General features: G+C 50.4%; 1 protein-coding gene across 2 annotated transcripts in view; it reads right to left on the bottom strand.

Annotated features, from left to right (window-relative positions):
- Positions 1 to 344: 344 nt before the first annotated feature.
- GALNT18 (polypeptide N-acetylgalactosaminyltransferase 18) overlaps positions 345 to 12,161 on the bottom strand; it is a 317,297-nt gene continuing 305,480 nt past the window's right edge. For both annotated transcript variants that reach the window (XM_069469581.1, XM_069469580.1), the window contains one exon: positions 345 to 766. In XM_069469581.1, coding sequence (XP_069325682.1) covers positions 620 to 766 — 147 coding nt within the window. In that variant the 3' untranslated portion in view covers positions 345 to 619. The remainder of the gene's footprint in view (positions 767 to 12,161) is intronic.

A 12,161-nucleotide genomic window follows, 5' to 3' on the forward strand; every position in this document is an offset into this window, starting at 1 on the left:
AGCCCAGCATGTGACACTCCAGTGGCAATGGGCTGTCTCGGATTCTCCAGGACTGAAGAACCGTGGCTGCCTTCCAGAGGACACACCTGCTGCGGGAGAGGCAGAGGGGACCTTCCCTCTGGACTGGGGCCCGAGGTCACAGTGCCCTTCTTGCTGCCTTGGGCCTCACAGAGAAAGCTGGAAGCTTGCACAACAGGCGCCCGCTGTTTCCAGGGCTCTAAAGCCTCCGTCTCGGGGACGGAAGGCAGGAAGGGCACACAGGGACACATCTTTGGCTACAAGAACTCCAGATTCAGAGGAGCCAGGCACGAAGCACCACAGAGCACCAAAGGACTGCAAAACCCTTTTCTTAATCAATCATATTTTATTGTCAGTTATAAATATTTTCCATTTGTCCCCTATTTACAGCTGTAAAATAGTTTATGATAATTATCCCCTCACCTACCATTCAGCATCTTGCTATAAACTCCATGAAAATTGAATAGGAAATAAAAAGCTCTTGTTGGGGGCCCCCCAGCCTGGCTCCCCCCAACTCCAAACAACCCCACGCAGACAGCAGGCAACGTCGCAGCATGTGCTACACAGTAGCAAAGGGGCGGCCGGCGGCGGCGCCGGGCGGTCAGGACGCCAAGCTCCTCAGGACGTTGGTGATGCTCCAGTGCTGGCCCGAGCACTTCTGCAGCACCAGCTGGAAGCCGAACTCCAGGTCGCTGTTCTCCTGTAGCTCCAGACAGCGCTTGGACTTGCGGTTCTGGATGGGGCCTCCCTAGGAGCCAGGGCACAGAGCGGGGTCAGAGGGCACAGAGGTAACACAGGGCGATTTCGGGACCTCAGGCCTAGTGGCTGGTGGGGGCTGGAATTATCGGTGCAGCCGGATCCCTGGGGGCCAGCATTCCCATGGAACCTCAGGCGCCCCCATCTCTGATGTGTTGGTCTTCTCAGGAAGACTGAACATGTGCCTCAGTTTCTTCACGATGCCCTAGTTCTTTGCTAGGAGAGAGACCTCTCCAACCCAACTTCTGTTTACCTGGCTGGTTTGTTCCTACAGCTCCTACCCTAGGGGCCGAGCCCTGCTCTGAAAAGCCTAGCTCCTCGGGACCACCCGTGATCAGCCTGCATTTGCATATCACCAGAGGCCCCGGACCCCCTGCTCCTGGGGCCTGTGCCCCAGCTGGACCTCTGGGGTCAGCAGTACTGGCCCCAACCAACGCAGCCTCCTGGATACTGTCCTTTAGGCACTGGACTGCTTGGACATGCATGGTTTTCCCCCATGCTACTGATGTTCCAGAATGTTCTGTAGCCATGCATACTCGTGAGATTTATGTCCCAAAGCCCCTTGAAGGAAGTGATGTTCTACTCCTCAAATCAGCCCTATAGCAGCAAAGAGGAAACCCCCAATTTTTGTTCTGAGTGAGATCCTTCCAGGATTTGATCCTTTGGGGCTGCTGGCTGTGAGCCTGGGACGTCAGCCTGGACAGCTTGAGCATCTCTGAGTTACCCCCAAAGTTGTGCTCAACTAGACTTTGGCCTCCCAAGCAGGCAGAATTGCTTGGGTGGGTGGAAGCCCTTATAAGTGGGTGACTTGTAGCTTAATGGCTACATGACCCTTGAATATAGGGTCAAGCTCACATCTTCCCAAGAACCTACTCCTCCTGTGTGTCCCATCTTGGCAATACCAGCTACTTGTGCAGGAAACCTGGACGTTTTCATTTGCTCATCTTCCTCAGCACCCAATGCCCTGTGACGGCCCCCTTCACTGTCTCCCATCACGCTTGCCCTTGTTTGGGCCACCATCTTTTGTCACCTGGACAACCCCATCAGCCTCCTAAAGGACCTCCCTTCCAGCCTCTGGAAGCAAGAGTGGTGCTCTTTCTAAAGTGCACACTCGGCCTGGAGGACAAAGTCCGAGCTCCTCAGCGCTGCACTGAAGGCGCCCGTGGCGCGGTGCTGCCTTTCCCTGCAGCCGACTCTCTGACCGCTCCCCCAGCTCCGCGCCTCTTGCTGCGGCCATACCAAAGCCCGGGTAGTGTTCGGAACCCATTTGTACTCTGCAGGAGCTGTGCCTTCTGCCTGGGATGCTTCTCCATGCTCCCCCAGCAGGCTAAGCCACAGCCGCATGTCAAAGCCCAGCTCCTGCTCCCTTTCCTCCAGGAAACCACCTCCATTGCCCACCCGTGCCCACCTCCACTTCCCCTCCTCAGTCTACCCGGCTGGCTTGGTGCTCTTCATCCTGTGACCCCTCCAGCTCACAGTAGGCAGTGCACCGTGAGAGGGGGAGGTCAAACCTCTTCTGCAAGGAAGTCATCCGAGTCTGCCGCAACCATCCCCATGGCAACAGCTGATATCTCAAGACAAAACGTTAAGACTCAGTTCTCACAACTACCTGGGAAATTGGCAATATCTATTCCAGTTGGCCATACACTCCCCTATGACCCAACAACTGTAACAGAAATGTGTGTACCAAAGACATGCCCTTGTATGCTTTCTGTGACATGATTGTAAAACTCTAATCTGGAAACAACCCCAACATCTACCAATAGTAGATGGATAAACAACTCATGGTATATTCGTGCAATGGAATACTATACAGCAATGAAAACAAACACAGCACACTAGAGCTACACTCAATAAGGGTAAATCTCATACACACAGTGTTGAGCAAAAGAAGGCAGACAAAAGAATACACAAATAACTTCCCAAACAGGCAAAATAAAACCACAGTGTTACAGTCAGGATGCCGGCCACCTCTGGGGAGAAGGGAGTGGGAAGATGATTGGCTGGAGGTAAGAGGGGTGCTTCTGGGTGCTGGGAGTGCGCTATTTCCTGACCTAGGTGTTTGTTAGGGTTTAAATTATTAAGTCGAATGTATGTTTTATACATGTTTCTATATTTATATATGTTATTCTTCAATTAAAAAATTAAAACAAGAAATCCAGCGCCCTCCAAAGGGATTTGAGTGGTGAATGAGAACCCGGACAGATGGCAGAGGGGGTCGAGGGGTGTGGGAGAATGTGTGTCAGGGAAGGGGTGTGGAATTCCCACAGCCCCCATTTCCCACCGGCCACTCAGGCACATTCTGAGCCCAAAGTGCTGCCTCCCGTGGGGGCCCCTTGCCAAGGCCGAGACAGGGAGGTGGGAACAGAGGTCTCTGAGAAGTAAAGTGTCCTTCGGAGACTCACATCTGCCATTTCCCAGGCCCTACCCTGGCCCAGCCTTGCCCTCAGCACCCTAGAGACAGGAAGTGAGGTGACCCTGAGGCAGAAGCCACCAGTGTGGCCTCCTGGGAGAATGTGGAAGGAATGGGTGGGGGCCAAGAGTGGGGTGGGGACAGGCCAGTGGAAGGGACACAACCTCAGTGAGAATGTCTGGGCCTGCCAGGTGGGTCTGGAGCCAAGGAGAGCCCCCTCCCTGAAGGCTGAGAGAGGAGCTTCTAGAACAGGGTTGTAAGGCCACGGTGGGGCCGTGCTGAGCAGAGCCCTGGTGTGCCCCAGGGGAACACATCTGGGGTATAGAGAGAGGGGCCAGGCTGCCCTTTGGTGCTAGAACTAGCACTGGCCAATGCATTCCCCCTGCCCTGCTTCTCAGACTTCAGCCTCTCTCACTGAACAAGCTGAGCCTTCTCCCTCTCTCCGGGCAAAGTCCAATCGCAAAGCTCCGAGAGAAGCCCTCCGTTCCTCCATTCAATGCCGCCTGGCAAGTTCAGCCCCCGTGGGAGCAGCCGAGTGTTGTCCCTATCCGCACTGCTGCTGCTGCTGGCTTTGCACAGTAGTGCCAGCTGGCGCTTACTTACCATTTGCCTAGCACTGTGCCACATGCCTCACACGCCCAATGTCACATGTTCCTACAATAGCCTGGAGAGGTGGAGATGATAATTATCCCCATTTTATCTAACTGGAGACTGAGGCTCAGAGAGGTTGGGAGACTTGCCCAGGTTCACGTGGTCACCGGGAACCCAGGAGTCTGCCCCTTCACTGTTCCCTAGTAGGACAGCCCCAGCCCACCCATGCCTATCTCAGAGGCCGTGGGTGGACCGGACCAAGGGACCTGGTGGTGCCAATGCCTGGGGTGGAGAAAGGTCCTCTCAGTGAGCTTCAGAGGTCTGGGGAGTGAGTTTGGCCTGTTAGCATGTTAGAGGGTGATAAGTCTGTGCGTGAAAATGTAGACAGGGAAAGAGGTTCCGGGTGGTGGTGAGCCGGAGGCAGGCGGCAGTTGTGAGAAGTGGTCAGAAAAATCGTAATTAAAGGTCAGGTCTGAACGAGGAGGAAGGAGGAGAGGAAAGGGCCCAGGGGGTGGCTGGGGGAGTTCTGGGCCCTGGGGAGGAGATAGGCTCAAGAGGAGAGAGTGGTTGTGCAGGGCTTCATGGTCATTGAACAGACTTGGACTTTGGGTCTGAGTGACAGATAGGGCTGGCCATTGCAGGGTCTGAATGACACGTTAGCCAGGTCACCCTGCATACGCTGTCGGGTGCAGAGCATTGGAGGGAGGAAGGAAGCAGGGACACCTGTTAGGCGACTTCCATCCTAACACCCAGGGTGCAGCCTGCAGCCTCTGGGTCAGTCCCATGGCTCTGGGGCTGGGGCTTCACGCAGAGACCTTAGCTGTCCCCTCCCCCTGAGAAGGGCACAGACGCTTGGTTTACCAGTCCTGTCACTGCATTATTTGTGTAATACTTACAACTACATGATCTGGAAACACACAACACTTTTAATTAAAGAATTTAAATAAGGGCAATTAAACGTGGTAGGAGAGAAGCCGCAGCACACAGAGAGCTTAATTGGAATGAAAACCAAATTAAATATGGAAACAGTGGTTAAAAAAAAAATCGCAAGTTGAATGTATAGAATTCAGAAGGCTGATAATAATTCCTAGAGCCGGTTCCCAGCCCCCAGCCTAGTTCCTCCTCTTTCCGGGCCACTCTGGAGCAGCAACTGGGAAAGGCCTGAGCAGAAGCCCAGAGCACAGGACTCTGCGCCCAGCCTTGGCCGCAGGAGCCCGGGCCCGTGGCTGAGCCACTCCAGGCTTCGGTCCTCTCACTTGCAAAAGGAGACAGCACTCCGGGGCACTTGACTGCTATCTCAATATAGAGGACTGACTCGGTGCACACTGGGGCATGTGGATGCCACAGTCCATGAGCCTTTTGGGCACCGAGGAGCAGACCCCAGATTATTATGTAGCCAAGCACTCAGCTTCCCCAAGTGTGTGTCTGTGGTGCTAGGCGTGGAACAGCCAGCACCAACCTAACTGGCCCTGTTCTTCCTGGGGATGTAGGCTGAGTAAGAGTTAGAGTCAGCTGGGGGGCGGGTGTTAAATTAGAGATCACTGCCCTCCTCTTCTGATTTAGCAGGTGTGGGAGGTGGCCTGAAAATGTGTGTTTTTCTTCTTTAATTTCAGATTACATGGGTACAAATGTTTTGGCTATATGAATTGCTTTTGTACAGTTTGAGTCAAAGTTATAAGTGTGTCCATCACATTGTACCCGTTAGGTGTGATTTTACCCATCCCCTTCTCCCTGCTCCCACCTGCTTGATTTCCATTGAGTTTTACTTCCAGATATATGTGTACGTGAGTGTTGATCAGTTAGTTCCAATTTAATAGTGAGTACAAGTGGTGTTTGTTTTCCCATTCTTGTGATACTTCACTTAGGAGAATGGTCTCCATTCAGGTTACAAAAGGTATTAGTTCGCCATTTTTTTTAATGGCTGAGTAGTACTCCATGGTATACATATGCCACATTTTATTAGTCCACTCATGTATTGATGGGCACTTGAGTTGATTCCACATCTTTGCAATTATGCTGCAATAAACATTCTAGTGCAAGTGTCTTTTTAATAAAATGGTTGTTTTCCCTTTGGGTAAATACCCAATAGTGGGATTGCTGGATCAAATGGTAGGTCAACTTTTAGTTCTTTGAGGTATCTCCATACTACTTTTCATAGAGATTGTACTAGTTTGCAGTCATACCAACAGTGTCTAAGTGCTCCGTTCTCTTTGAATCCACGCCAGCACCTGTTGTTTTGGGACTTTTTGATAAAAGCCATTCTCACTGGAGTTAGGTGCTATCTCATTGTGGTTTCATTTGCATTTCCCTAATGATTAGTGATGAGCATTTTTTCATATGTTTATTGGCCATTAGTCTATCTTCTTTTGAAAAGCTTCTGTTCATGTCTTTTGCCCACTTTTTTACGGGGTTGTTTGACTTTTTCTTACTGAGTTCTTTGTAGATTCTGGTTATTAGTCCTTTATCAGATGTGTAGCATGCAAATATTTTCTCCCATTCTGTAGGTTGTCTGTTTGCTCTAGTGATTGTTTCCTTGGCTGTGTAGAAACCTTTTAAAATTCCCAAGTGGTGCTGGTCTGGGACCACACTTTGAGAACCACAGAGAAGCCATGGCCTTCTTCCAGGGAAGGGTTGGGCCCAGCTGGTCACTTTTGCCCTGAGGTGGAGTACCCAGAATATCTGGGTTAAGCCCAGGCTGGTCTCACTTTTGCAATCAAGGTATTCACTAAGAGATTGTGTGTGTGTGCTGACTCCTATATTCCAAAGACTTCTCTGCTTATGTCAAGAGAGCCCATTCCACTTTCTTCTCTAATTAATTTTCCACAGGCAAGCAGCCCGGTGGGTCTCTGGCTTTAAGCACAGTGAGCTCAGGAGTTTCCAGGTTAAGTAGTTAATGATCAGTAATCAAATACTTCAAAGCATGGGTGGGACGTTAGGGCTAGTTAATGAAATCCTGAGATTAAGTCTGTTTTGTAGAATAAAGTGGTATTTCTGTATTATAAATATTCAACATCTGATTTATTCAATAAGTAATTTGGTATTTTTAAAAAGTATTTTGATGTTTCTTTCTTAATCTCACCTGTGCCTGAGGGAGATTTCACCTGGGATTGCTGTGAAAGTCTCTTGGACTGAACGTGGGGTAATTGCAACACCAAGTGCAAAAGGATAGGTGGCGGGGGACATGGGGACAGCAGGGGGCTGGGGGCAGCTTGCTGAGGAGGCAGGGATCCTGCCAGTTCACACACACCTGACGCTGGCTCAGCCCCGGACTCCCAGGGCTGCGGTCTACTGCTTCTCAGAGGCAAGATGAGGCACCATGGCATGGACCCCAGCCGCAGAATTCTCAGACTCAACTTTTGACAGACTAATCTCTCCGTGTCTCAGTTTCCTCATCTGTAAAATTGGGGATAATTATAGAAAGTACCTTATAACATTGTCATGGGATTAAGGAATATTTATAAACAGAATAGTACCTGGCACTTAGTAAACACCATATAAATGTTTGCTAAATACATTTTACAGTCTCACCCAGGTAGTGCGGAGCTGAGCCATCGTGCCCGGCCCTGGCCCTGATGTCTGTGGGATGAGGGGGAGGAGGCAAGTGCTGACTGTCATACACTAAAAATAACTAAGAACACATTCAGGGCCTAAACAAAGCTTTGTCAGTCCCTCAAACCGGACAATTCCGCACTTGCCCCTTCATATGACATGGAAATGAAAGGCTGACTGATTCCGGAGCCATAATGAAATACCCGATTATAGCCTTTTCTTTTCAGCACAAAAGGTTCTCGAAGTCGGACTTGCTGACAGCACTTGGGGATTGGTGCGGGAGAAAGTCACGGATTCCTTCTCCTCCCGTGTGGAGAAATTCTTTGGCAGAATTAGCCATGCTCTCTGGGAAATTTGCTCTGCAAATAGGTTCGTTTTTGAGTGGGTTACTCATCTTGCATCAAATTATCAAATTAGACCCCACAAATCACAGCCAACTGTCCCCTGACAGACAGCCTTGGCTCTGGGCTCAGCTCTCTTCCGGGCAGTCTCCCTGTAGTCCCGAAAATCTCTTCTTTCCTGGCATTCACCGACATCTCTGTTGCTATCCTCAATGTCTTCCATTTGGAAAATGCATCAATGCCGCCCTGAGAACGAAGCACGCACAGCGGGCTGCCCTGTGTGCCCTTGGACGCCCCGCTGGGCCTGGCCAACGCTTCCACCACAGAACCCAGAGTCTGGGGCGGCATCAAATACCCTCTGAATGCCCTGACATTTCATCAAATGCTCCTGTTTAAAAAAAAATTCATGCAAATTTGTGCTCCATGCCATACAATATGCACATGTTTTAGTATAAAATATTTCCACCTCGCTCCTCCAAACCCGAAGTTACAGGAAGAAGTGCTCGTTTATCCTGTAACTTTGAGTAGCCCACTTCATGCATGTCTGTGTGTCTCAGCTGGGAGCCACTCCCACCTAAAAGTGTTCGTTGTAGGACCCAGGGATCTTCCAACTCGGCAGGGCTTTTTGACTATTACCTAGAAATGTCCTTGAAATGCTGTAGTATGGTGTGTTTTTTTGTTTTTTTTTGCAGTGAGCATGCATGCATCTGAGGACAGTCATTAAGGGTAGGATTTTGCTCAGCTTTGGACCGCCCACAAACCTAGCACAAGACCTGGCGCACAGGATGCCTTTGGTCAAGATTTGCGAATTTTTTAAAAAGGATTCATTGGATCACCGGCATACTCGGGGCCTCCTCTGTCTCAGGCTTTCCTTTAGGTGCTGGAGACAGTGAAAGCGGGAGACGCAGTCCTGTCCTGTAGTCTACTGGCTACGGAACAGAGGGCCATAGGGTGAAATAAGGGGTGAAGGATTCTGTCAAGTGTGATCAAGACCCTCATACAAGGAGTTCGGCTCATTCTCTAATTTGTGGAGCTTTGTATTCAGGCTGGCCCAGTGGGTTTGCAGTCTAACTTCAGGAACTTAGAACTACAGAATTTTAGGGTTAGTAAGCCCTTAACACCACCCAGCCCAACTCCATTCAGAGCTGCAGAGCCTCCGGTGACCTGCTCATGGCCCTCTGAACTCACCCCCTCCCCAAGCCACCAGCCTCATGGCTGTGAGAAAGCAGCTCTATAAACTCTACTCGATTTCCCCCACTGGTCCTCCCTCAGGGCTACACAGGGCAAGCCTGCTCTCCCCTGTGCAAGGCAGCCCTTCGGGTATTTGCAGGTAGCGCTCAGACCTTCCTGGAGACTTTCTGGTCTTAAACGTCCCCATTCCGTCAACTGTGCATTCAAACAGATAGATGGACTTTAAGGGAGTTGAAGCTTAGGGGACATATATCATAACAACAGCCTTCTTGGGGCAAGAATTCCTTCAATAACATCTTTGAGGAGAGGACTCCAGCATGTGCTTAACCACTGAAAGTAACAGAGGTGATCGGGGGATGGGGGTGGTCTTGTTGCCCCTGGGAGGCAGCCCACTGCTTTGCTTGACAGGCATCCTGCCACCAGGTTTTTCCCTTTAGTGATCTGGTGTCTGCCTCCTCCCTCTCCTTCCGCTGGTCCAGGGATCACTGACCAAATGCCTCCTTCACTAACACTGCACCGCCGAATCCCAGAATCCCCCAATTCTCAGTATGAAGGGCACTCTCAAAAGATAGAAAGACGTACACTTAATGCGTATGAATTTATAATCACAGCATAGTCAGTTTGGGAAATTCTTTAACCCTAGGGGAGTCACAAGCAAGAAAAATCACTGAAGGCAGCAACCACTATCAACAGCGTTTCATCACGTGCTGATGTGGGAGCGGCTGGCTGTCACGTTGCGTCCTTGTGGGAGACAACGCTGGCTGCTCAACACCTGTTCTCCAAACACAGAGCTGAGGATGGTCCCGGATTAACAACCCTCCCCCAGCTACCATCATTTCATCCATCGCTACGTCCAACAGCCTGCTGAAAGTCCTCCTCCATAGCTGCCTGTCCCACGACCCAGTGCCAACCAAGTCCTCCCGTCTCTTCCTGGGATGATGGAACGGCCTCCTCCCTAACTTGCTACCCTGTCTCCTGCCTCTTTTCTTTCCATCCACCCTGCACTGTGTGGCCAGGGGGATTTTTCAGACTTCACCATGGAAATCTGCTTAAGAACCTGCCCTAGTCCCTCCCTTTGCTTTTAAGGTGAAGTGCAAACATCCTGGCAAGGCCTTCAACAACCAGCATCACCTGCCCCACCCGACTGAGTCTTACCTCCCCCAGGCCCCACTGCAAACTCCACATTCTACCTACACTGAACAAGGGATTAGTATTCTTAACATACGCTTGGCTGTTTCATGCTTTTGGCCAGGCAGAGCCTCTACTTGGGATGTTTTTCTCCCTTTCTATGCCTGGAAACTGTTTCTATAACTTTTTAAGTTCTAGATCAAACAAGCCTCATACTAGAAGCAATCCCTGAGCAATCTCTGAGCAGACAGAGCCGCTCATCCTGGGCTCTCAGAACACCGCACACCACACACCAGTTTCTGCTCTCATCATCCGGTCGTGTTGTGTGTTTACATGCCCATGAGCTCCTTGAGGGCAGAGGCCCTGTCTGATTCATGTCTGCACCCCTCCTGCCGAACCCCTGTGCTCAATAAATGTTTGATGAACGACTGAAAAAAAGAATGTTCATCATTGGAAAATTGCTCATCAGAGCCCTGCGCATCAGCGTTGCCAAGAGATGTTTTCATCAAATGTGGTTTCTCAGTGTCAGTATCTAATGCTGTCCTGGTTCAGCCTGAAGCACTGGAAATTCAGAAGAGCTTGTGAAGGTTAGAGGAAATCCATTTTATTTGTTAAACAGAAAATCAGGCTATGAGATAGAACACTAAGGTATGCAAATGTCTATCTTCTTTGTAGGAGAACCTGGGAGAATCACACTAGATTATTTTGAAATTAATTCAGCCTGAGTGTCTGTGGAGCTTAAATGTGGTCCTCAGGAGGGTAAATAATGCATAATGTGTTTGAAACCAGAAAGCAGATTTGAAATGTATCTGGTAAAAGCTCCTTTCAGCCCAACTTCTGCACCAGAACATTCTAGTTGGTAGGATCCCCATGTAATTTGCAAAGATTAAAACCTTTTGCAAGAAAATTAGCCCAAGCACAAGACTTTAATCATTTAAGAGGCTCCTGGCTTCTTTGGGCCTTGTCAATAGAGACTCCTCACCAATGAGGGCTTAAGGATGGATTCCAGGTCACTTGATAAATATTGATCATTTTGCATTAAGCAACAATTTCACGTATGTTAATTTTTTAAATATCAAGTGAGAGTGGCTGCTCTGGGTCTGCAAATTAGGAATTTAAAAATAATATTCCCAAATGGTTCCCTCTTGCAAAAGGATCAAAGATGTGGTTGCCAAGGCACTCTGGGAGTTTCAATCAGACATATGCTAAAGTGGTTGAAAACTGCCCAGTGCCCAGAGCCCCACAGGCCAATGCTGCCTGCTTTGTTGGTTGCTACGCCCATTCAAGCAGAAATTGCATGGGGCTACCTTTTCAAGGCCATGGCCTGAGATAAGGGCAGGAGGGAGCTGGATCTGGGGTGTCTTTGCCTTGAGGACTCCCATTTTACAGGGGTGTTTCTTTCTCTGCCATAGTCAGGGATGGGCGGATGAGACAGGGGGCGTGGGGAGGACCAGCCATGGCACCGAGATGTCTAGATCTGCACAGGAGATGGGACTGAGCCTCTCCAGCTGAGGCACACCTCAGGGCAGTGTAGCAAGAACTCTGTGAGGGCTGGAAAGGGGGCAGAAGTGCCAGGTGCTGGTCTGGGATGTCAGAGCACCCTGGGCGTTGGATTTAGCCAGCTTCACACTTCTCAGGCCATGCGATCTTGGCAGGTGACTTCATCTCAATTTCTCTTCTTAGTGGTGGGATTGCTGTGCTTATTCACATCGAACTGCATGAGGCTGGACACGGAGGGGCTGAGCCTCACAGACAGAGGGCTCTCAAGGGGCTGTGGCGCTTACTTCCCTTTAGGAACACTCACTCACATCTGGGTGATGCCAAGTCCCCAGAGCCGCAGGTGCCCGGCTGGGATGTGACTTCCAGGAGCTATTCCAGGACAGCCCACAGGCCACTGCCCATCCTTCTCTTCCTCCCAGTGAGCTGAAGCAGCCCTCTTGCTGAAGCAAGCCTACTCTGTGCCTAGCCCCACCAGAGACAACAGCGATTCCTCCCGAGGCGCACACTCAAGGACCCCTGGCCTTGCCTGTCAGCAGGCCCAGGCCATACCACCAAACGCTGAGCTCCTAGGGTTGGCCTCAGACCCTGTGCTGAGAGATCTTTGTGGCTGGGCAGGGCCCTGAGGGCCCCAGGGTTGTGGAGGAGAGTGAGGGGAGGGAACTTTCAAACTGCAT

The sequence above is a fragment of the Eulemur rufifrons genome, chromosome 6, assembly GCF_041146395.1.
Source record: "Eulemur rufifrons isolate Redbay chromosome 6, OSU_ERuf_1, whole genome shotgun sequence".
Taxonomy (NCBI): Eukaryota; Metazoa; Chordata; class Mammalia; order Primates; family Lemuridae; genus Eulemur; species Eulemur rufifrons.